Source organism: Leptonotus elevatus, chromosome 8 (genome assembly GCF_054856555.1).
Source record: "Leptonotus elevatus isolate MCC_2025b chromosome 8, RoL_Lele_1.0, whole genome shotgun sequence".
NCBI lineage: Eukaryota > Metazoa > Chordata > Actinopteri > Syngnathiformes > Syngnathidae > Leptonotus > Leptonotus elevatus.
The window spans coordinates 21,310,788-21,335,700 of NC_141246.1; the positions used below are offsets into that span (position 1 = coordinate 21,310,788).

General features: G+C 38.5%; 1 protein-coding gene across 4 annotated transcripts in view; it reads right to left on the reverse strand.

Moving 5' to 3' along the window:
• rptor (regulatory associated protein of MTOR, complex 1) overlaps positions 1-24,913 on the reverse strand; it is a 166,320-nt gene that overhangs the window by 34,819 nt on the left and 106,588 nt on the right. For all 4 annotated transcript variants that reach the window (XM_086083497.1, XM_086083496.1, XM_086083494.1 and 1 more), the window contains exons 18-25: positions 24,324-24,464; positions 23,328-23,448; positions 18,919-19,059; positions 16,476-16,631; positions 10,898-11,016; positions 3,070-3,173; positions 2,488-2,665; positions 2,305-2,415 (exon numbers count right to left, since the gene is read on the reverse strand). In XM_086083497.1, the coding sequence (XP_085939623.1) occupies positions 2,305-2,415; positions 2,488-2,665; positions 3,070-3,173; positions 10,898-11,016; positions 16,476-16,631; positions 18,919-19,059; positions 23,328-23,448; positions 24,324-24,464 (1,071 nt within the window). The remainder of the gene's footprint in view (positions 1-2,304; positions 2,416-2,487; positions 2,666-3,069; positions 3,174-10,897; positions 11,017-16,475; positions 16,632-18,918; positions 19,060-23,327; positions 23,449-24,323; positions 24,465-24,913) is intronic.

The following is a 24,913-nucleotide window of genomic DNA, read 5'->3' on the forward strand; positions in this document are numbered from 1 at the left end:
TATCAGCCAATCAAGCACAAGTACAATCTTGAATTAACCTAACTTACTGTATATATTTTGGGACAGTGGGAAGAAGCTGTAGAATCTGGAGGGGAACTCTAACAAGCACAAGGAGAGCATGCAAACACAAATAGAATGACATTCCGACCAAGAACTTTCTTGATATATGTCAGTGTCCATTACTTAAGCATTTTAAATGTGAGTGCCAAGTTTATATAAGTACCAAGTCAAGGAGTGAAAACGTTCCGAAAGTAAGTATAGAATACTGAATTATGAAGGTGGTTTGTTTGCACAGTTGCTGTTATATGAGAAACTGGATGTACTGTATAAAAGTACATCACACAAGTAAACAAGAGCATTGACATCCTAGTATGTAGCCTTGTTACACCACCATTTCTTTCTTTACAATAAATGAATAGCCTTAGTCTCTTCCCTTGAATGCTGTCATATTATGTTATGGGGAAATCAGGACAATCAGTTCCCATCATGTCATGAACTGCCCCACACAAAAGTTTGTGTTCATATATAAAAAAAAAGACATGAAAAAAATGTCATTCCTCACACCTAAAGTAACGTTTCAGCCTGTGCTCTTGACACCGTGATGCAAAAACCTGTGCTAAGACTTTGAGGTGCACTCATGCGCACATGTAGGATTTTGTAACAGTGACGTTTTATGACAGCACTCAAAATTTTGCAGAGGAAGCGTAATCTCCTCTTCACGCTACATCTTTCCTATCCAATTATCTGTCTGCTTTCCTCATCTACTGCAGCCACTTCAGACTCCGCCTTCTTCCACTGCACTGCGCATTATCTCTATCTGCACCTTTAGATTCATCAATACCTGTACTTGAGGTGGGGCCTTTTATTTTGAAGACCGGCTGGTTCCCAATTTTGCATCCAAATTTGGCAACTGCCGGCCAAACAATAAAACCAAAAAGTTGTTTTGAAAAACCGCAGTAGAGAACCACACTGAGAAAACACTCTCTTCTGTCATGGTGCAGAAAGCCTCAGCTCTCCACCTACCATTCACCAATATAACCCGTATACCTACTAAACTTAAAAGATTGAAACAATAAAAAATACCTAAATAGCAGCAATTGTCACCTTGGTCGCATGCTCCTGTCGAGGGACATTGTTTTTGTATTTCCATTGTAATGTGTGGAGAAGAGACGAGAGAGTGAGCACACCCGTCGACTGAAGCAAGACACGATAATGATTGAAGACGAACAAATACACATTTTATATAATGATTTGTACCAGTTAACATTACATTGTTTGACATCCATTGTGGCCGGCGGTGCAAAAAACAGACTATGTGCATTTCTTTTCTCTTTTAATTTTATAATACTTTTCAGGTTGTATCAGCTTCACATTGTCATTCATGAACAAAGCAATCATATATACACTCTCTATTTGTCTTCCTTTTATCTTGATTGATAAACGCAAATCATTCCTTCTACGCGGACGTTTATTTATTTTGTCTGGACTGAATCGTGTATTAGGACATTAAAACTGACAGAAACTCAATATTATATGACAAACGTTACAGCCGCTGTGCATGGTAAAGCATTCCTTTAATTTCTCTCAGGAGGATATTAAGTTATGGAAGTCAAGGAGTTCAATTATTCAGCAAAGCCATCGTGTACAACCAGCAGGCACTTTCTCACACAGTGACTGGTCCCTGCGCTGTTGTCTTCAGGAGAACCAGAATATCTTTTAATGAATTTAATAAGAGAGCTCATGTCAACAGCTGTCTCAGTTGCCTTAGACAAAATGGATAAATAATAAACAAATGCATATAAATAATTGAATATTGATGGAAAACTACAGAAGAGGATTAGGGCCAGTGAAGAGAAAAAAAAGGTTGGCAGGATTCTGACTTTATTTGCAGCATTCTGACATTAAAGTAAAAATTCTGACTTTAAAGTGCGAATTATGAGAATAAAGTCAGAATTATGAGAATAAAGTCAGAATTCTCACTTTAAAGTCAGAATTCTCACTTTAAAGTCAGAATTATGAGAATAAAGTCAGAATTATGAGAATAAAGTCAGAATTATGAGAATAAAGTCAGAATTCTCACTTTAAAGTCAGAATTATGAGAATAAAGTGAGAATCCTGCCAACCTTTTTTTCCTCTTCACTGGCCCTAATCCTCTTCCGTAGAATATAAAGATGTGTGGAAAAGTGGACAATTTTTAAAAAGAAAACCACTTGCTAGAGTTTAAACAGACATATTCAACGAGATATTATAAGACAGGTGATATGTACAGGCAAACGTGTAAAAAAAAGATGGAGTTGGCATTACCTTTGTGACGGGTTGAGCAAAGTACTTGGCACTCCAATCACACAGACCCGTTTGCAGAGTGGCACTGATGTAGTTTCGGTGGCCACAAGGCTCATCTCCATCCTCAGCGGCCTGAGCAAACAAACAAAATGAAAACCAGATAAGCATATCACGCCTCAAACACACAATAGTTGACTCGTCTACCTGCTCAGGTCCCTTGTCAAACATTTTACGAGTGCGGGGAAACTGGTGGGAATGGGGCGCCTGCCCTCCAAGTGTGGGTGTGTAAGGGGGGCGTGTTGCAGGTGGATCTCTGGTGGGGGGTTTGGGCACCTCGTTGGTTAAGCTTGAGCTGCTGGTGCTGGGCATGGGAGGGGAGCCACTACAGGGAAACAGAAAGTAAAGATGACAAAGACGTTTCTATTTTGGATTGTTGTTATTATTCTTTCAAGTCATAAAATGTACGTACATGTCGAAGTGCAGTTGTATACACGAACAGGTTTATACATTTTCTTTCATTGAAATATATTAACATGTTATTGTATCTATTTAAATAAGTCAAAACATAAGCGGTAGGACTAAATAAGTTTTTAACTTCTTCCTACTCCCTTTTGAACATGTAAACTCTTTTCTTTCTTCCTATTCTTGCTTTTTCTTTTTACTTCAACTTATATTTTATACTTGTAATGTGTTTTATGTTTTTCTATGTTTATATGTTCAATAAACCAACCAACCAAACCAAGTCAAACTGTATGATGTCTTTGAGTTTCATGTTGTGTTCCTTACCCTGCCTGATGAATATGCGTGCCTTTGCTGGTGGGGCTGGCTGGAGCTGACTGGGTGAGAGACCCAGAGTCCAGAATTCTCTGAGGGCGAGCGTTCATCATCGCCTGTAGAGATACACACAAAAGAGGGGGTTTGGTTATCGTTATTCATCAGGTTGTAGCAATGGCAACGATGGAGAAACAGGTTAAAGCGACAATATTGAGCATGTTTACATGCGGTCAATTTTAAAACGTGAATATTGGCAATATTCGGGTTTTAAAACGCTATGTAAACATGCGCAAAAACCCAAATATGCTCTTATTCAGATTTGTAAACCCCTAAATAAGACCCATGGTAACCCAAATATTTGCTCTTATCTTTGTATAAACACATATGGAATGGGGTAGATGCCACAGACTTCTGACTTCCACACATTAGCACAGTTTCCCGTCACTGCTGGCCGTGTTCTAACACTACCCCTGCGCCCGCCAAACGCGCGCTCCCGCCCATAGGGCGTCTCAGCTTTCTGAAATGCTTCGGACAACTGAGACAGACACACTACGCACTCACTCCCGTCGACGGGAACGTGCAACCAAGGGGCACAAAGGCAGAAGCGCAAGCACTGGGACGCGGCCCACACGTCCCAAACCGGAAACAAAGCTGATGTGTGAAACCCGGAAGTCCCGCCTCCTCCGTGGCATATACCCCCATAGATCGATCATTTTCCTTCTGCACATGCTAAGGAATCTTGGTCTTTGTAGTACAGGAATGACTTGTATGTGTGACGCCGTCCCACTTAAAGGATTACTCAACAGGAAGTCAGACTCGTGCTTCACTAAGATTTCAAATCGGCGCTCAAATGGGGTGTTGCCTGGAGGACCGTTGGATTGCAAATGGGAAGAGGGTTGGGCGTGGTCTGGCTGTGATTGACAGCAGCCACTCACTAAAAAGCTGTTTAAGGAGGCGTGTACAAGAACAAGCCAGTGGGTGGCGGGGGCGACTACGTCATGCGGAACAAGTGACGTAGTACGTATCGTCTCATGTAATGAGAGAACAAACAGCCAAATTGTGTTTATCTCAAGATGGCACCAAACACACAGTTTTTGCCCCCAAATCAAGCTTTAAACAAACATGTACTAAAATGTAAAAATAATCACCAGGACATGTAGACAGCATTTGTAGACACCAGTTTATCAGCAAAACAAGTTGATTAAGCGTGGAGTTATGCTTTAATACACTAAATAAAGTGTTCCCTCACTTTTCGCGGGTGTTACGGGCATTACGTTCCACGCCCACCCGCAATAGGTGAATTGCCATTAAGTAGAGGTCGTTAAAAAACAAACAAAAAAAATAACTTAAATAACCGCTAATACTGTCTGTCACCTTAATGAGGTCTTCTTGCTAAGTTGCTTAAATGAGCCTCGTTGAAGTTAATTGCCTTCAATTAACTTGTTTTTTCTACTAGACACACACATTGGCCTTACTGTGTAGGTGCCAGTATGTAAGAGTAACAATTGTGGTCTGCTCTAAAAATAGCTCACCAGTGATGGGACACTGACTTGCTAAGAAGAATTAAAAGGAGGAAAATGTCTTCTTTTTATTTTATTTTACTTATGGTACACGTTTCTTAATTTACCAAATATTCTATATTTTGTTTAAAAATGTAATAGATTGTGTTGAATGAAAGAAAAAAAGTTTTTTTTATTTACTCAAATAATACAAAAAAAAAAGAACAAAAATTGCAGCATTAAAGGACCCAAATAAAAATCTGCAATAGAGCGAATCTGCAACAAGTGAGCCGTGAAGTATGAGGGACCACTGTACACTGATTTCTCTGCAGCGTTTTCATGTTATTTTCCGTCTCTACGCCACAGTGTGTATCTAAACACACATATATATCGTGCACAGAAGCCCGTGATTCTGGTGCGCAACCACCTGGAAATACTGAAGCAGAGTTCAAGAAACAAGATGACGCAGCAAAGAAGCACACTTTTGGAGCGAGGAGAAAGCCAACTACTTAATCTAGCCTGGTGAGTGGCATAAATATAATGTCGTTTGTTCACCATTGAAAGTTTAAAGCGGAAATTATGTCTATTTGTGCAATGATGTTGTTGCGGTTTGGATCGGGATTTCCAATTGAGCAAAATGACCCTGTCGGCTCACGCATGCTAACGGGTTATCCCGAATGTTTCAGAAACCCGAATTTTGACCTTAACCCGGACAATCCCTATATGTAAATATAGTCAATGACATCAAAGCAAACAAACCAATGCACCAATGCAATGGACCCTATGCACGCATTTTTGATAAGGTAAGGTGACATAAGAGTTCCCGCTCTCAATATGTTGCAAGCCACTGGGACGCCATCTGGCGGAGGTAAAAGCTCTGCTAGCCAAGACTGTGGAGCGGCACTATGTTCAGCAGCACCTTTTTTTTTTTTTCTTTTTTTTTGTAACTTTTTCAAGTATAACAAAACAACAAACATACATTTGGTCATCAATTTCACATTACAAAAAAATTAAATACAGTAATTACAAGTATTTTTATACAGCAATGGTTCAAGAGTCACTTTTTTGATTTATAAACACAATACATTTTGCCTAAAACAGAAGAAATGGCAACTTGGTTTTAATTAATGTTTTAATCATATAGGATTGCATTGCATCAGAGAGCTGGGTAAATTATTTAGATTTGTTCATTGAGCTAAATGAGAAAACCAGCATACAGTAGAAATAATTGCTGAGTATGATGCAGGGCAATTCCTCACCACTAAACTACAACAACAACAAAAATTACCATTGGTCAGTTATCAATTTATCACCTCATTGATATTATCACTTAAAATTGAGCATTATCATCTACGTAAGGCTGTTTTTTTAATTTATTTATTAATCCAGGGTCTCATTAGTCTGCAAGTAGCCATAATGTTGTGGTCGGTGTATGCTAAAGCAATATACCCACTGATGTACTAGGGGCAACTGGGGGTTTCAGTATCTTGATCAAGGATACCTGAGCATTGTCATGGGGGACTGACGAATGAATCTGCAACCTTCGAGAGATGGCCACTCTATCGCCTGAGACATGTTATATTGCAGACAAGTACACTTTGTGCTTGGCATTTTTTCATCCTTGTTTGCTGTTGATACACAATTATCTTTGTCAATATGTCGTCACCACATAAGTTTAAAACTAAAAATGTGTTTTAATTCAATTAAAATTGCAATGTTTTTACACAAGGTACTTCAAAGGCACCACTGTATATGCTGAGGCTGGATAGCTCAAGATTACAGATGCAGTATGGATAAAGTGCATCCCACTTGTCAATATGATCAGTGGATGAAAGGGCAGCATCAAAGTTTATCTAACTTTCTAAAAGTGTATCTCATTAAAAAGAGCAGGTAATATAAGCTCATCCTTATGGCTGTACACGAGGGAAGTGGAAACCTAATAAAGATATTGGAAGCAAAGTACTCCTGATGAACAGCCGAGATGGAAAGAAAACAGTGCTGGGTGAATGTGGTTAACTCCAAGCAAACACATTTTACTAGCAGGCATTGCCGTTAATTTGATTTCTATGTTAATTGAAAAATTGCTGCGGCTTTATTTTGTTTGTGTGTTTGTCTGAAGGGAGGAAGAGGTACATACTGCTTTCCTTAGCCATAAAAACATGTCAATTACCAAGGTTAGCATTACATTAAGGAATAATTGGAAATGGGACCAAACAGCAGTCGGCCCAGTCAAGAGTGTAATTATGGAAACAGCTTCTGACACTGATGTAAAACATTTTTCCTCCTCAAGAAGAACAATATTGAGAAGGATATAAAAAATACAGATAAAAGTTACCAGGTGTACATGCCAAAGACAAGAGCAAAAAGTGAGTGAGTGAGTGTGTGCAAGATGGAAACTTTGCTCTCCACAAAGTAGCAATAGAACGAATTGGACATTCAGACGAATATCGGTATCGGCCTCCTTGACTACTAATAATCGGTATCAGCCCTAAAAAAACCCATAGCGGTCTAGCTGAGAAAGTGTTTTCTAAAGGCAAAATCGCATCGAATGTTGATTTTGAGTAAACATAAATGGCATGACATTTCTTGTTTCTGAAGCCAAGAGACCTTACTCATGATAGCGTCTCATCTCTTTATGTAGCATGTTCATGAATTATCAATGGCTGGTGATTGTCAAAATGCGGTAAACAACATGCTAATGCAGGGGCTATAAGCGTTGGTGGCTAACAGGCGGAAACGGGATATGTAGGAATGACCTCATAAGCAGGAAATGGGGGTTGGGCGGAAGGGGAATCACTTTGAACAGCTGCTTTGCTGTTTATTGTGATGGCTTTGCTCGGCCCTTTCAACCTGCTTCTTTTCACTTCCTCTCTCATTAGATGGTAAGAAAGCGATTAAACTGAACAAACACTATTATAGCAAGTGCTCTGAAAAGGATACAAATACAATAGCTAATAATGATATATCAAGAACGATTGTAATATTCAGTTTTTGGAGGCCCTTTTAACCAACCAGGTCTAGGGTGGTGGCCAAGATTAAGACTAGATAAAACCAGATATGTTGGTGAGGAAATGTGACATGAACTGAATAAGAAGATTTCTGCTGCATTCAGCAAGAGGAATAGGAGAGCTCAAGGCCCAAAAGTCATTATCGCCCCTTCTCATGACTATGATCATTCATTCCCTTGCCAAGCAAACAAAGTGTGTGCGCGACTGTATGTCTATGAGAGAGGAAAAGTCTGCAGAAACTTTTTCAACTTGGGATTCTTTCATGTGAAACTTATCAAAAATGGATTATGTTCTTCTACAAAATAATACATGTCAAGGCTGAGAAAGAACAATAAAAATAGTGGGCGCATTTGAAAAGACCAGGATTAAATCAAATAAGCCAAACATTTTACCCAAATGCAATAGAGCAAAAACAACTAAGCTATTAAAAAGGATTTAATGCTTTCACCATTTTGAAGCACGTACATTCTAATTGACTGCTGACCTTGTTCTCTTTGCCAGCAATCAATATAGTTCAAGCTCAACTAAAAGGCCATGCTAACACTTGTGAACTTGAGTGAATATTGTAATTACGTTATCTTTGATGAGCTTGGTGCTGCAATAATAATGAGAAAATATTCAGCACCAGGGGGACTTTCTTGCGTCCCATGAATTCCTTGTTCAGGTCTTTTGTCCTTAAAAACCAACCCTTAAAAACAAACAAAAACTCCCTTAAGGGTGACAACGTTCCAAGTCAGTCTTGTTTGCATATGGGTAAAAAAGTGCAGCAGAACATTAAGTGTGCCTGGTAAGTTATGTGTGTTACTTCACCACATCTCTGCCCAAACTTGAAAAACTGCCAGATGAATTGTTGGTTATTTATTGTATTGAAGATGGAATGGTGGAACAGGTTGGAATAGTTTGGAACAGGTGGGAATAGGTTGATAACCTTTTAAATAAACAGAAAAGGTATATCAAAATAAAATACATAGTATTTTTTTTCAAAGAGCTAATAAAGAATAGACATCGTTCCTAACACAAAATTATTCAGAATTAAACAAGCATCTCAAACAAAGGAATAGTTTAGCTACTTAGTGTTGACTTCAATCTCAAGTTCTGTCCAGCAAATCAATTTCAAAAGTGCCAATCTCATTTGTGCAAAGAAAGTTGCAAATGTGACTCAGTCAGAACACCCAAGTGAATAAATATATTAACATTGTCTGTCTCCTGACTGATTTCTGTGGAAAAGATGTTGATCAATGCCTTTCATTGTTGATCACAAAAAACGATCACCTGAAGCATTTTTCAGCTAGCAGCCAACTAGACACCAGCTTGTGTGCAGTGTAGCGTCCTTGCCTCCTTTGCTTAAAGTGACTGAGACGCTAGACTGGGACACATTTGAATAACTTGTTCTTAAACAATATAATATACACGCGAACATGAACGGTTCCTCGAATCAATACACATTAACCAAGTATTTCACGATTCTTGAATTGCACACCGAAAATCTTCCCAGCGGGCCGATCACAGCGGCCAAACTGGATATGACGTAGTACAGCCATGTTGTTACCTGACGGCTGTACGTGTGCATGTGTTTTGTTCTCCTCCTGATTTGTCACATTTTGAAATTAATTGGCAAACTCAGATCACAAGTTAGCTTTTAACACTAACTTTACTAGTTAAAGAAACTTTGTTTCAGCATTGCATCACTTATTGTGGGAATGCTGAAGCAAAAAATATTTTTATTCACTCTTTTTTGCCGTGAAACAACTCCCACATAATAATTTCAATTTGCTTCAAAAATTCATGCCCTCCGGGATATATACCGTCTGATTTAACATTACTTACAGTGTTCGCACAATTGACCGTTAAATATCAACTGTCCCCAGTTATTTTCAATGGGACAAACAATTACATTTTTCCAAGTCCTACTTTTGACGCTCACTTCCATACATACAGCTTCTGAGTGGCACAGTTGGCAAAGTGCATTGTCCAGTAACCAGAAGGTTGTGGGTTTGAATCCCACCTACGACTCTGCATTGCCAATTGATATCCATGGCCATTATGCTAAGTGGTATACATGTATACCAACTGACTACCGTATCAAGATATGCATTATAATTTCACTAAAATTATTAAATGCATGCTAGCTTTCAGCATCAGATGACACTTTTCAAACTAAATATGCCATTAGCTATATTTCAAACAAGTCATGTTAGCTCAGTGGTTAGGGCAATTGCCTTCCACCACAGAGTACCTGGGTTCAAACCCCGCTTGGACCACATTTAATACATTCGATGGTTCGATACCAACTGACTATCAGATCAGGAAATGGATTATAATTTCACTGAAATGATCAAATGAATGTTAGCTTTTAACATCAGATGACACTTTTCAAAAATAAATACGCTATTAGCCATGATTTTGAACAAGTCAAGTTAGCTCAATCGTTAGAGCAATTGCCTTCCACCAGGGAATACCTAGGTTCAAACCCCGCTTGGACTGCTTAGCATTCAGCTAATAGCATTAAGCTAAAAGCATTTAGCTAAAAGCATTCAGCTTTTCAGCATTCCCACACAATTTCTCCAGAATTTGCAGTTTGTCTATTTATCAGACATATATAGACAGCATTTTTAACTAGGAAACAGATCCTTTTGATAAAGCATTTGGGGACATGAGGGCTGCAGACACAGAGCCACTACAGCACTATACAACAACATAGTTCAGTGCTGTATTGTATAGTGCCATAGAAGTCTGCCTAATTTTGTGGTTAATCACATTTTATTGTTGTTTTATTGCAGTCCACTCGGGAGGCCCACCGCTGAAAGGCTACTTGTCTGAAGTTAACAGAGGGAGCAATTGATACTGGTGGTAGCAACAAGAAGTCTTTCCTTGGCATTTGGCTAAGCGGTGGCCAATAGTGGTAAATATGGCTCCTTAGGTTTCAACAACCTCTTTCCATTGCTCTGCTATGCCAAGCATGAGGGAGTCATTGGCTCTTAATTGCATTTACACAAAATAAATGGTCTTTTTGCAGACACAAAATGCCAGTGAGCGGGTGGTGCATGCGTGCTATAAACTGATTTTTCCCAATGTGGGAAAAATTATATAAAAGGTGCTGGTACATTTCACACAACTAGTGGAAATGCTACTTTAAATATGTAGTTAGTACAGCAGTGAATTTTAAACTAAAACTAATTTTAACACAACAATAGACAGAGAAAAGGAAAGGTTAAACAAGAAATTAAAACAAATATATATTTTATTTTTTTAATCAGTGAGCCAGTATTTCAATGTATGACTGGCCACAATTTCCATATACTTTTACATAAAACTCACATAAAGACAACATACCTTGTATGCGATGCAGTTGAGGACCTTCATTGCCAAGTCAGACACTTCTGGAAAAGGGTCTGCAGCAAGGTGTAGAAGCACTCTCCAGATTTGAGTGTATACACTGTTAAAGGACACACCTAAAAATGTAAAGAGGAAACATATGGACGGCTGAGTCCAACAGATGGAAATATTTCAAAGCATAATGTGGTGCATTAACATATAGAACAATAGATCACATGGACTCACTTCAGTGTGACCCCATAACACTCCTATTCAAGTTCATTACCACAGCAGCTAACAGCCACACGGTAATCCACGGTCATGTCATTACCATCATGCTGCACGCCTGAGTCATTTTCTACTGCTGAAATTATTGAATGTGTTGAGGTGGCAGAGGCAAAATGACCTCCAGTGTTAGGTAATGTACATCATTAATCAAAACAAACAAATATACACGCACACAAAAAGGCAGCACATTCTCATTCACTCAGGATTAATTGCTGTGACAGTTGTAATTGTGAATACAAATTATCATAATGGTTTTGGGTATCACAAGTAGCCCCTATCGCAGTGGTTCTTAACCTGTGTTCGATCGAACTCCAGGGGTTCGGTGGAGGTCAAGACACACACCTGACTTGCTTAGCCTATTTGTGCTGCAGGGAATTTGGTGCGTTCAGAAGTCGACCTTTGTGATGGAACGTCATGTGATTTCTTTATTATTGTCATCTATTCATACTATGTCGAGTAAAAAAAGAAAGTGGTCGGACGGGGGGGGGGGGGGGGGGGGGGGGGCGTGGGGGGGGGGTCTATAGAAACTATAGAACTGCTGGCTGTCTCAGAGTTTTTAGCGGTCTGCAGTGTTTTTGAGTCAGCACAAAGTTTGCAATGCATTGAGAGGTGTTTTTTGTCATCTTTACTGGACAAAAATGCAAAGTAATGGTAAATGCACCTGTTTGTGGAGCTTCTCCTGCTTCTTCCATTGTTTATGTCGTCGTTTCTATTGTTTTGGTCAGACACCGAGCGCTCACACATGTAGGTACACGTGACCCGGCATTGCGTCTTCCGCTGAGAAAATGTGCCATACAATGTGACGTCACTCCCAAATGCAAGAGAAATATTTTCTCCTCGAAATTCTCTTTAAAATGGACAAAAATATTCTGCATTCTACATGCATTATTAAGTAATTAAAAAATAGTAGCGCACAGCCACTTAGGAAAGTAACTTTAATCAGATTACTGGTTTGGAAAAATAAACGCGTTAGATTGTTCGTTATTGAAAGAAAGTAATCAGATTAAAATAACTTTAGTGACACCGCTGGTCCTAACTGCATGATTTAATGCCAACATGCCAAGTTGGGCAATTCTAGTCCAGCATAACTATCTATCTAGCAAAACTAAAGAAACACTTCCTTAAGGTGCATGGATATGGAGAATACAACAACACTGCTTCAACAAGGGTAAGAACCACTGCTTTATCATGTATGCAGAAAAGGGTGCTTCGTTCATTGACCTTTTTAACATTTCCCCAATCGTTTGATTTCATGCTCATGTTTCCATTTATACCGTTACTTTCACTCTTGGAAGTTTACCAGTTTACTTCCTGCGTCAGCATCAATCTCATTGGGCTTTTCTTTGCCAACTATATCACACATTTCTGTTTGTAACCCATTTTGTCTACCGCTAAATCTCTTTCTGTGTCAGCATAACACGGTTTCCTCTCCTCTCTGCAGCTATAGTGAGGCACTCCAATCAAACCAAACCAAATCCTAACTTGTTTCCAATTGTTTCCCCCCCCCTGAATTTGTGTTCTCCCTTCATCCTCTATTGCCTATGTCCCGTTTACCTTGTAAAAGGGATTCGAAGAAGGGGGTGCTGTGGAAAATGGAAAAGGCCAACGACAGATTTAAAAAGAGATTAGATAAGATTTGAGAAGGAAAATTGATCAAGAAAAAATGGGATTCAAAGTAGTGATGAGGTTTAGCAGAAAGATGTGAAATGTAACAGAAAGTGAAAATGCTTGTACTGCAGCTGCAGAGACATGACAGTTGAATAATGCGAAGTACAGTTTCACTCTTATTTAAAAGTCATGCCACGTTACAGGTGTTCACAAATTACAACTATGCATCCTCTGTTAGTTCACATGAGGGTGGATATTATTCATCGCCTCAGCCCGAACAGACTCTGGTGCCATTAAAGACTTGCTGAGTGTAATAGATGCTCTGTTGTAAAGATATTAACTTTTGGCTCAATGAAACACAGCGTAGATTTTTTAGAGCCTCTCCATGTCTGACATATGGTACATAAAATACTTGCATACCAATTTTTTGTGCTTGGTTGGTGCATAAAAAACATCAGAACGTCTGAAAGCAGAAATAAATTCCTCTGTGAGACATGCTAGACTTCAGAGGGGCTGTGAGCAGTGTAAGCAGCACTAAATAATATCTACGGTGCTCTTTAAATGGAAGAGCATCTTAAATACAATGACGCATTAGGAGGTGAAGTGTCAAAGAAAATGTCATCTCAGCAGAAAATGTCTGAGCCGGGTTAATGTGTAGCAGACTAGGAAATGTTGATGGGATTTCTGTTTTCTCAGAGACAGATGTTTCCCAGGAGAAACATAATGACCTAATACCCTTTATATGCAGTCACAAATGACATTTTAGGCTTTAGGTGTAATATGTAGCCATGCTCACTGTATGTCGACTTTACTGACTGACATTTATGGCTGCCAGAAGGAAAATCATAATTGATTTTATGGGATTATGGAATTTGGGGTATGCCTTTAATTTCCTGGCAACCTTTAGATTTGCTACTTGTTGTTTTTTGTAAAGGTTCCAAGATTAACATGAAGATCAAACATCATATCACTATTATCTACAAACTGATATTGTATCCATATCACCATTTGCCATTCAATTGCATCATCCTACTATTATTTGTAGAGGCAAATTATAGCAGGAAGGCAGAGAAAAACACTAAACGTTTGAAAACTAAATCAATAAATCACGACTGAAACTTTACTCCAACTCCTACAGACTTTTGTTATCCTGCTTGTCTTCTTGCAGCTCCAGCATTTATGATTTCAATTTGTTTTAAACGACCAAAGTAAAATACACAGGGCTCTTTAGGTCTCTCTATACATTTTAAGCGTGGTTTGCAGTGCTCAACCATGAGAATAAATATCGCTAGATTGTAAATACGAAAAAGGAAATAAATCAATATAATTGTTGGCATTGGGCCAAAACCTTGTACCGCTAAAATCGACACTTTCCCCCCCTAACCATTAACATTGCCTCACCAAAGAGAACAAGCCATTTTTAACACTTTAGATTGGTCAATAATTTGTAAAAATGACACCCACACGGGTGGACTGACCAAAAGTATAGATTTTTGAAAAAATATTAAATTTGTGTGACTTACAAGGTTTCGACCGACACCAGCGATATATTCTGCTGTTATGAATACTGAGGGGAAAAATGACAGTGTTGTAGAAGGAACAGTAGAAAATTAGGAGACAAAGTTTATAGTTTAAAATGACAGCCGATAATATGAAAAGATTGCTGTGAAAAGAAGGTATTTGATTTATACTACTTTGAGTGCACTTGTTAGGTATTAGACTACAGTACCTCAAAATGAAGAACAGCAGAAATGATGTAGTGTTCCCCAATCTTTTTTTCTTTTTACAGTATACTTAGTGGAATGCCCTTCATATAGGACAGAAGAGCTACATATGTTAATGTAGTTAGCAGCTGTTTATTACACCAGGAGAACAGTAAAACACGAACACACTCACACATGCAGGAGCAATTGTCGGACACATCTTATGCTCAGCTCAGACAAGCACGCAGACTCGCCTATGTCACGCCAACCCACCAGACCCCACCTCTTAAATGCACATTCAGACAAAACACTTATACTGTAGTATTTTTTAAACATTTTAGACATGCAGTTTTTTGGGGTGTTCAAATGCATTTACAATGTGTTGAAATTATTGTTTCAATAGGTTTTAATGCAGTGGTTTTTAACCTGGTTTCAATCAAACCCCAGAGGTTCGGTGAGTCAATCTCAGAGTCAATCTCAGGTTCGGCAGAGATGACACAAATCCAACTAAAATGATTTGTGATGATACGCCCCGCTTGGCCATCAAACTTACATTGCTGGCTGAAGATGTCACTTAAAGAAATGGTAGTTAATACGAACAATAGCCAGCAGGTGGTAGCAGAGTATAAGAGATTAACCAGGGCCATGTTGCAACAAGCTCTTTTTCACAGTGTTTTCAAGGTTTGTGAATAATGATGAAACTTAGTTATATTCTAATGCTAAAGTTGCAAAATGGAAACAGATACAAATATACTTTTTTTCTGATGAAAGAAGAGACTTTAATTTTTCTTTTGGTAGGTTCCATGTTTTTTATAGCAACAGAACAAAATACTCTGTGGGACCTGCAAAATCAGTCAAAATCCAGTAAAACAGCCGAGAGCGAAGGGGGTTGCTTCAGTGAAAATGGCTGGGAGTGAGTGAGTTAAGAAAACAGCGGTGGTTGTTTTATAGTGCTCTATAAATTTAGAGTTCAGTTGAGTCAACATTCTAACTGCCTGATTTGCAATCCCAATTTTAACAATTCTAGTCCAGCACAACTAGCTATCTAGCAAAACACTTCTATAAACTGCATGGAGATTGAAAATTCAAGAACATGACACCAGTAAACACTATACATATGTCTTGATTTTGAATAAATAAATAAATCAAAATTAAAATCAAATCATCTAAAAATCACATTTAATTTTTTATTAAAGACGGTTCGGGGATTGCACAAAGGAAATTGGTGGGGTTCAGTAAGAAGTAGAACTGTAAAATAAATAAATGTTTCGATATGATCTTTCGATAGTGGATTTTGACGTATTGCATTTGGGTTTGGAAAGCATCCGCTGCGATAAAAAGAGACTCATATATTCAGATTTACTGTAGATGTTAGACTGGAAAACTAATTCATGTCTTCAAGTATATTGGCAACATATGGAGGATGATCTGAATCAGGTTACAGTTTTTCAGTCACTCGAGAGTGGGAGGAAAAGTGTTGCTTTGACTTCATTCTGTATCTGGAAAAGCACTTTAAGTGCCTAGGGTGGCTCACAGGGTCGATCCTGCTCTGTTCTCTGTTCCGTTGTCCTTTTCACGCAAGCAATCTGGTTTTACAGCCATTCTTTTCTCAGAGAGGGAGATCCTCTCTCGGGCAACGCCCTTGGGTGAGGTGTTTCACAGAGTTTACGAGAAACCTGGTGCTTTGTAACAGTAACCAAAGGGCTTCTTAATAAAATATGTGTAGAATCCATACCAAAAGATTGATGATGTTAATTTTATTTCACTCATTACCAAACAGTCCTTTAGGCACTAAATCTCACCCCGTGTTCACCAAGCATAAAGATGTGGAAAATTTGCTTGCTATGTGTTAGGATAGGAGGAGCTTCCCTTTCTTGCTTGCACATCTATGCAAATAATCAGCATATAAATTCTCTTGCATTCAGAAGTTGGCAATTAAGAAACAGTTTCAGCACAATTAGTTGCAAATGTGTAAGGTTCAGTGACTGGTGTGTTACCTATGAGGGAGTTGAGTGACGAATAAGAAGACACCCGTCGCATTTTGTCAATGGTCTCGAAGGAGAGAATGTATTCGTCATTGTCGGGGCTTCCCAGGGTGCTGCTGGCGCTACTACTGGTGCTCAGGTTTCCCGGTGAAAAAGCTGCCGGGCCACCTGAATGATGGGTACGACAGAAATATGGGCATCATTCATTGTCACTCCAAAAAGCAGAAAAGTCTCTAAGTTTAGACATTCGGAGATAGGAGTGTTTGGACATAGAGATAACAGTCAAAGAGAAACCCCGTATTATAAGAATTTTAGACGCAAATGTAAACCCGCGATATAGTAAATCCGCGATAGAAGAACAGCGAAGTAGTGAGGGACCACTGAATTGAGATGCGGACATTTGTCAAGTCTCAAAGCAGTAATCCTTATGGAATGAAGCGGACCCGAGAAGGTGAAGGTTTAGGACAGGACAATAGTGGTAAATAGGCAAAGCGATGGTATTGAGTCAAAAAGGAGTAACGTTTTGTTTATATATGTCTTGTGGCACATACTGCTGCTCATGTAAGACAACCGCCCATAAACTACAAGCTGGATACCTTAAAGCGTCATGAGATGATAGCTGTCTTGACATCAACAAGGTAGTCCATAAAAACACATGACTCCAAAGGTTAGAAAAAAAGTAACACATTTAATATCACACATAATAATGGTATTGAACAGGGTTCCTCTAGTTTCATTCTGTATTTTAGCATATGGTTTAAGAAAAAGAAAGTAATAAACAATGAATCTGTACTCTGTAACGACAGTGAGGGCGTGGCATATTCATGCAGGTGAGAATGGCACCACCTCTTAATTCAAAACAGGAAAAAACTTTTACGTATGTAATCATACTGTGACTGTTTAACTGTTTGTAAAAACAGTAACTTAAATGTCCATGTATTTATGCCAGTTTCAATCATTTTCTGCAGCAACTTTTCTTATCCCTTAACATTAGTCTGACTCATAAAAGTGAAATAACTCGGGCCCCATACACGCTCTCCCAAGCAATTTGAACACTGAAATGTAGATATGGTGATTGGAAGTGAATGAAAGAACGCTCTGCTCTGTGCTTATTGATAATGAATACCGCTGCATACTTGGAATGACTTCTGTGAGGATGAATGTGAACTTGTGTCAACAGTAGGCATCACTGATTGCTCTCTGGATTTATGAATGACTCCATCTGGCAGCAATATACAGAGGACGTGCAAGTTGGGCTGCTTGAATCACACAACAGTGACACAAATCATGCGGAAAGAGCTCAGGACACATGCAGCAAAACCTCTCAAGTTATATACTGCTATAGGATCTACAGGCGCAGGTGGAGCTTAGATTCCATTCCATTCTGACCATAATTATTCTCTGTGGCCTTAAACGACAAAGGCACAAAATGAGCAAACTACTATATCTTACAGAAGCTTAATGATGTGAGTTGTTGCTATGATGTTACAATTTTTGCAGTTGAGAGTATAACGAGGGTTTGAGAGTGTCTAGCAAGTGTCTTTGCAATGAGCTTAATGAAGAGAAACGGAAGCACTAAAGGACAATTAGGTTGAACATATTCTTGCTTTTTGTTCACAGTGAACCAGGTCCATATTTTGCTTTGTTTGTTTCCAATATGCCAAATGTTCAATACCAAGGACAGCAACTACCCATTCAGTCAGCTAGTCTCTTTTTTCGTGCTTAAATCTTTAAAATATTAGTGTGACATTAAATTAAAGCAGGACAACGGTGTGAGGAGTACAATGGCACTTTGCTTGACATCACATACCATTGCCATAAAAATCAACACCATCGCAAATTCATGTTTAACCACTATTAAAGAATGCTACCAACAAACTTCAGTAGATAATTATGCTGTCATCGTTAACAATTGTATATGACACCAGTTGACGGCTAGCAGCGAGTGTCCAATATAGGCTGGCAAGAGCCATTGTACCTATTTGAAAAGGCAGTTTAGGCGAAAACGAATCTGCACACTTATCTTTGATGCTGACAGCTTGACACAGTTGCAGTTCCTACTGATCCGTTTTTTTTTTTTTTTTTTTTTTTTACAAACCAGGCTTACTCAAATGTGCTGAGATTATTCGATAGAATTTTCAGTAAGATATTCAAACGCTATTAATATTCAATAGCTGCACATTTAATACATTTAATATATTAACCAAACATAACCTACTGTAATACTGTTTTGTGCCATTATCATGTTAAAGTAGTCTGTGTAGACTTTTGGTAAAGAGAAGATTTTACCCTCGCCTCTCTAGATTCATTTGTTTTAGTTACTTGACTAATCTTATTAATCCTGCTCTTGATCCAGCACCAGATTAGTTTAAACGCCTCCAACTGCAATAGCTCTCTTTATAGAATTGGATTCCTTTCTTTATTTTATTTCCTACCAGCAATCTGTCACTCCTACCTTCTTCATTGAGGTTGAGGTTTTGTAGGCTTTTGTTCAAGTTACGGGCAGTGGTGACTGCACGAATGTTGGTGTAGGAGTTGACAGATCGGAGACGTGGGACGGCTGGACTGTCTCTCACTGGAGTCAAGTTACCAGGATCTGGAAGGAAATACAAGCGAATAAAAAAATACATGGGAGAACTTTTTCTGGTTGTAGACAACCCTTATTTCAATTCAGTTTATTATGAACAGAAATAATATGACAACAAAATGGTGAAAACATTTGAATGTAAATTAGGGATGATTCACTTTCAGTTACATTAATCTTATTGTAATTTGCAGACGTGGGCGCGTCAATGAAGTTTGAGCGACCATCCTTCGGAAATAGTCAACAGTGGGGATACCCTTCCGTCATCATTTCAAGCCGAACAAAACTGTTCTCGTCAATCTGAACCAAACTGTTCTCGTCAATCTGCCAACGTTATTTTAACTGGGCTAAATTCTAGCCACTAGACCAACAAAATTTCATGGGCGTAGTCCGTCAATCATCAGTCAATCAACGCTAATTTAACCGTCATGCTAAATTAAATTTTGTCACAACTATTTTCCACCTGACATTGTTTGTTATGTTACTATTCTTTTCCACACTAATGTCGCCACATATAGTATGTGCACACACGGTTGCAACCGACAGGAAACAGACTATATACTACCCCTTTTTAAGACCTCTTAGCTGTTCAATAATCTGTCTGATGTAAAATGGCACACCAAATGACACCTTAGCTGTCTAACAACATGATGTTAAATAAATGAACAGAGTACTAAACTAATGCTTGCATAAACATAGCAATAATGAAGAGGAAAACATCATCACGGTCTGTTGTCACCAGAGCATACCCTGGTAGGTGTATATTTACTTGTTCACTGCAGGAGAAAAAGAGTGGCATGGCCACAGTTGCAGGAAAGAAGCGGAAGAACTCTACGGTGTGTTAGCAAAGTGGCATCATTTGTCATACATCAGCGAAACAGGCATCCATCATTGACGAATTGAGAAGGTCCGCTGGTACTGATAATTACATACTGATGGACGGAAGCCCACTTCCAGCAATGCTTAGTCCATAACATTTTCAAAGTTTCCCATCATTTGTTAATGGTCAACAAAATGTGTGTTCGTCTTTGACGGATTGACGGACCTTCCGTCAAAATTGATAGAATTGCCCACCTCTGGTAATCTGCGGTGAGGTTCCGACAAATCTGCTCCCAAACCCTGCTCTTCTCCTTCAACACTAATCCTACTACTACTACTAACAATAATAATAAATCTTACTGCTAATAAATGCAGTACAGGGCGATAATTGAGGAATGCAAGAGGAACATTTTTGAGACGTGAAAAGCCCTGACAGATGATCTTCACAGATATTGTGGATAATGCACAATTGGCTGAAGGCAACACACAAGTCAAAATTCATTTTCCTTCATTCTATGAGTCAGTGTGTATGAACAAAAGTGTAAATATCAATGGTATCTGATTCCCTGATTGGCAGTTGATTCTGTTTTAAAATGATGACATACATGTGTGCATTTTTGTGCAGTCCACGTCATGGCTGTGACGTGTTGCATGCTAACACAGCTCTGTCGATTCTCGGCAGATTTCCTGGTCTATTGTGCTATGAAAATGCCATTTGGAGGTGTCAAGTATTGCCATAGGTTTCAGGTTGCATATTTTTCCTTTGTGAAAGGACAAAGGCATTTATTATTATTATTTATTATTTACATACGTGACTAACCAACGTGGCCAATAAGTGCACTGTACAGCGGGTGTGTAACCGGTCCATTACGGTGGAATACATCCTCTGAATGTATGTCGACAGGTGCAGACGTGATAATCATAGTTTGAAAATATTAGAACGAAACTCCCAATATTTTGGATTATTTTAACGCCGGAAGCGTTTCCATTTTTGGTTGTGACGTTAATACAATCAAAAATATTTAGTTTCGTTCTCATATTTTCAGACTACGATTAGCACGTCTACACGTTTACTCTTAAAAGTGATCGACCATCAGTCAAGTTTTGTGGACATAAAAGTGGCGTAATGTTTTGTGTCTGAAACAACTGGGAGAGCCATCTTTAAGACGTGAATAGAATATATGTATGTAATATATGTATAGTATATGTATGACAATATATGCATAAGGCACACTGTTCAATGTGTTCACTATTAATAATTACTATAATAACCTTTGTTATTAATAATCAATATATATGTATACTAGCATGTTTTTGTTTGTTTACTATATATACCTACTATTTATTGGTTAACGTATGTTAAAAAGGGTATGACCTGATAAGTTTATGCTTCTTCCTACCCCTTTTCGAACATGTATGTGAAAATGTATAGCTCATGTTTGGGTGAAACACTGTGAAATTTTCTTATGTTGCTTTCGTTGCTTTAATGTTGTGTTTGTTGTTTTATATGATTTGTATATTTTGTCTTTGCACATGAAGTTTTGTAATCAGTCTGTTTTTTTTCTTTATATACATGTTCAAAATGAAATTGAAAAAAAATATTGCGAGTTTCATTTGAATATATTCAGACTATCATTAGCATGTCTGTGCGTGTTAACATACATTTTGGTGACAATCCATCACGGTTTTTGTATATATGCCACTGTAATGGGCCGGGTACACACGCTGTGTACCGTGCACTTGTTGGCTGCGTCAGTCACTTCCGCAATAAATGTCTTTCCCCCCCCCCTTTCTCGAAAGAAGAATATGAAACCTGAGATGGTTAGAAGTGCCATCTAAATGATGGCAATAGTTGATGACGCCATATGGTATTTTTATAGCACAATAGAACAGGAAACAAGTCCAAAATGGACAGTGCCGTGTGACGGAACACGTCACAGCGATGACGTGAGCTGCACAAAAATGGCTGTGACGGAACACGTCACAGCGATGACGTGAGCTGCACAAAAATGGCCAATATGGTAGCATATTTTGGTTATGTCATCATTTTGATACCTAATCAGCTTGAACCTTTTTTTAAGGGAATCAGATTTGTGTGTTACTTCAGTATTGCTCCAAGTAATTTCACTTTCTTTGTGGTCCGTGTACACACTCTTACCCAAAAAAAGATAATGCTGAATGAAACGAGGAAACATCTTCCTGCATGCTCAGTCAGACTTTGTGATGGGACTAAAGACGTATTAAATGTTACTGTGTGTATTGTACCAATATATGTCTTCTATTCTCTGGTAAAGAGGCACAATGTACAACAGCTTCCTGCTTTACAGCCGCCTCTTAGAAGACGACTATTAAAGTGAGTGATGACAGTCAATACAGGTCATCTGTTGTCATGGCATTAACAGCTATTGTATACTTTTAGGATGGCTATTTTGTACACTTGCTGAAAACTCCACTGACTACAAGTTCTCAACAGGAGTACGGAGCATGACAAGATCATTAGCTGCCTTGTCGTTTACAATTTAAAGTATGCGGAGCCTACCTTGATATTCTTTATCTCTTGTTTCTTGAACATGCAAAATCTAATCAATCAGCATGCGCTAAGCAATTATGTCTTAATTATATATACACTGAATGCTACAGCAAAAAGACCACCTGCACATTTACCCATAAATTTATGCTAACCAGACATTGAATGAAAAATTATGCCAATAAAAAGATAATGCTCAGTTTTGATTAAGACTGTAAGTCCTTTAACATTGTTTACTATTGTAGTGGTATTTGAGGTCAGCATTCCGTCAGTACTGATGGACTGTCCGCCAGTCTGTCACTGACAGACACCCATTTTGATGATGAATGACGACAACCTTTTAAAAAATTATAGACTAAGCAAATGATGAAAGTGGGTTTTTGTTCGTAGTATAATCTGCACTAATTGACAAACGGACCAACCTCTCTGTCAATGGCAGCTTTTTCGACTTAAGTTCAAGAGAGTGGGTGTGGCTTGGCAGGCTAATAAAGTTATTCCTGACAGGACAAATCCATCCTTCCATTTTCTGAACCCCTTATCTAGTGCTGGAGCCAATCTCAGCTGTCTACGGGTAGTACACCCTGAAATCCAAAAACAAAACAAAACAAGATCTTGATAACACAACAACGGCATGTTTCTTATGCACCCCATGTTGTGGTGCTTATAGAACAAAACACTTTGAAAAGGTTTTAAGAGAAGAACACCCCAACTCGAAATTTCTGGACTAAACAAACCTACAGCAACGAACAGCAAACCAAAGCAAATTTGCACGGACAACCATAAAGTAAAAAACAATGTCTGTCAATTTTTGTTCCATTGACAATACAGTTGTAGGTTGCAGTAGACCCCACGTGAGTAAAAAACGTGAGTATGAGGATGTCCACTGTATAGCCAGTCTGTTTGAATGTGTCAAAAATGGACTTGAATGGTCTACCTGAAGTGTTGGCTGGTGACGGCACTGTATAATTTTTCTCCTCCTCGATGAACTGAAGGGCAACGGTACAGAAGTTGCTTTCGTACTGGACGACCAGGTGACTTAATGCTACCACCAACTCCTGCAAACAATAAATACAAAAATACACTATATAAACGTACACACAGTTTAAACATAATGATGTTTATAATCAGGCACTTCTTCTTTTCCTTTTGACTTTTCCCTTCAGGAGACGCCACAGCGAATCAGTTTCCTCCATCTAACCCTGTCCTCTGTATCCGCTGCTCTTGCACCAACTACCTTCATTTGATTTAGCTTGTCCAAGTGTGAGGCAATTGCATTAATGTATCCATCTTGCATAACATTGCGTTTAAAACTTGGGACAGCGAGCCGAAAAACTGTTTTAGGAGAGCACAGCAATGGAAAATTGTCAAAATGCAGTGAATTGAGCCAGACGCTAGGAAATACAGAATTTAAATGAGTTCCGTCGTAGGTGATAATTAGTGATGGGAAAATGAAGCCTCATGAACCACTTGAGATATTTCTCCTCTATTACTCCTCTAGATGGTGCTCTTGGTTTAAAGATGCAGTGTAAATGTAATCAACTGCCATTATCTTTTCATAACATTTTCAAATTTCAACTGCCAATTCTCAGCCATTTGTAATTATTTTAGAGCTCTTTGATATCATTCCATTGAGTATCAGTTCTTTTGAATTCATTTTTGATTAAATATGTTAGCTCTTAATGGTGATACAGATGTATGCAGTATACTTTATGTCCATGAACAGTATTTAGGGATTTGAATATTCTGTATTACAGTATTTCTAGGTCCAATCTGTGTTTGAAATTGATTTTAATCATATTTTTGAAGTCAGATGCAATCAAGATTGCGTGTGTGTGTGTGTGTGTGTGGGTGTGTGTGTGTGTGTGTGCGTGCGTGCATGCATGCATGCACACTTCTATGCATGTGTGTGTGTGTGTGTGTGTAGAGTGACCTTGCGGACTACAGGGCTTCCATCGTTGATGAGTTGGGCAAGCATCATGGCCACATTGTGGTCGATGGTGGTGGAGTGGTCCGTCCTCTCAGCAGAGTTTCCCACAAACGTACCAAGAGCAAAGACAGCTGCACATCTCACCTGGAGCAACATAATTATTGATTGACAGCCTTCAACTCAGACTCTCTTTGATTAGCTTTGCGAGAGTGCCACAATATATTATCTATTGTGTAAACTTTCCAAACGCCAAGTCAAAGCCTTTTAAGGCAATGGTTGAGTGCACTGAAAACCAAAATACTATTTTATAATATTCAAAATTTTATATCCAATTATAGTTGTTGAACTTTACTTCCATTATATTACTATAAAAATGTTGGAGAATGATATTTATGGGTTACAATTTTAATGAATGTACCTAATTATTTTCTCTTTCTCTCTTTATTGGATGCTTTACCCAAATTTATTGTTCTGTGGATGGCATTTGCTGGGAATGAGACTACAGACAACAAAAATGTCATCACAATTTTTTATTTATTTGACTAAATGGTTTGTTATGGTAATGAAAGGTCTCTTGATACTGTTGTGCTTGA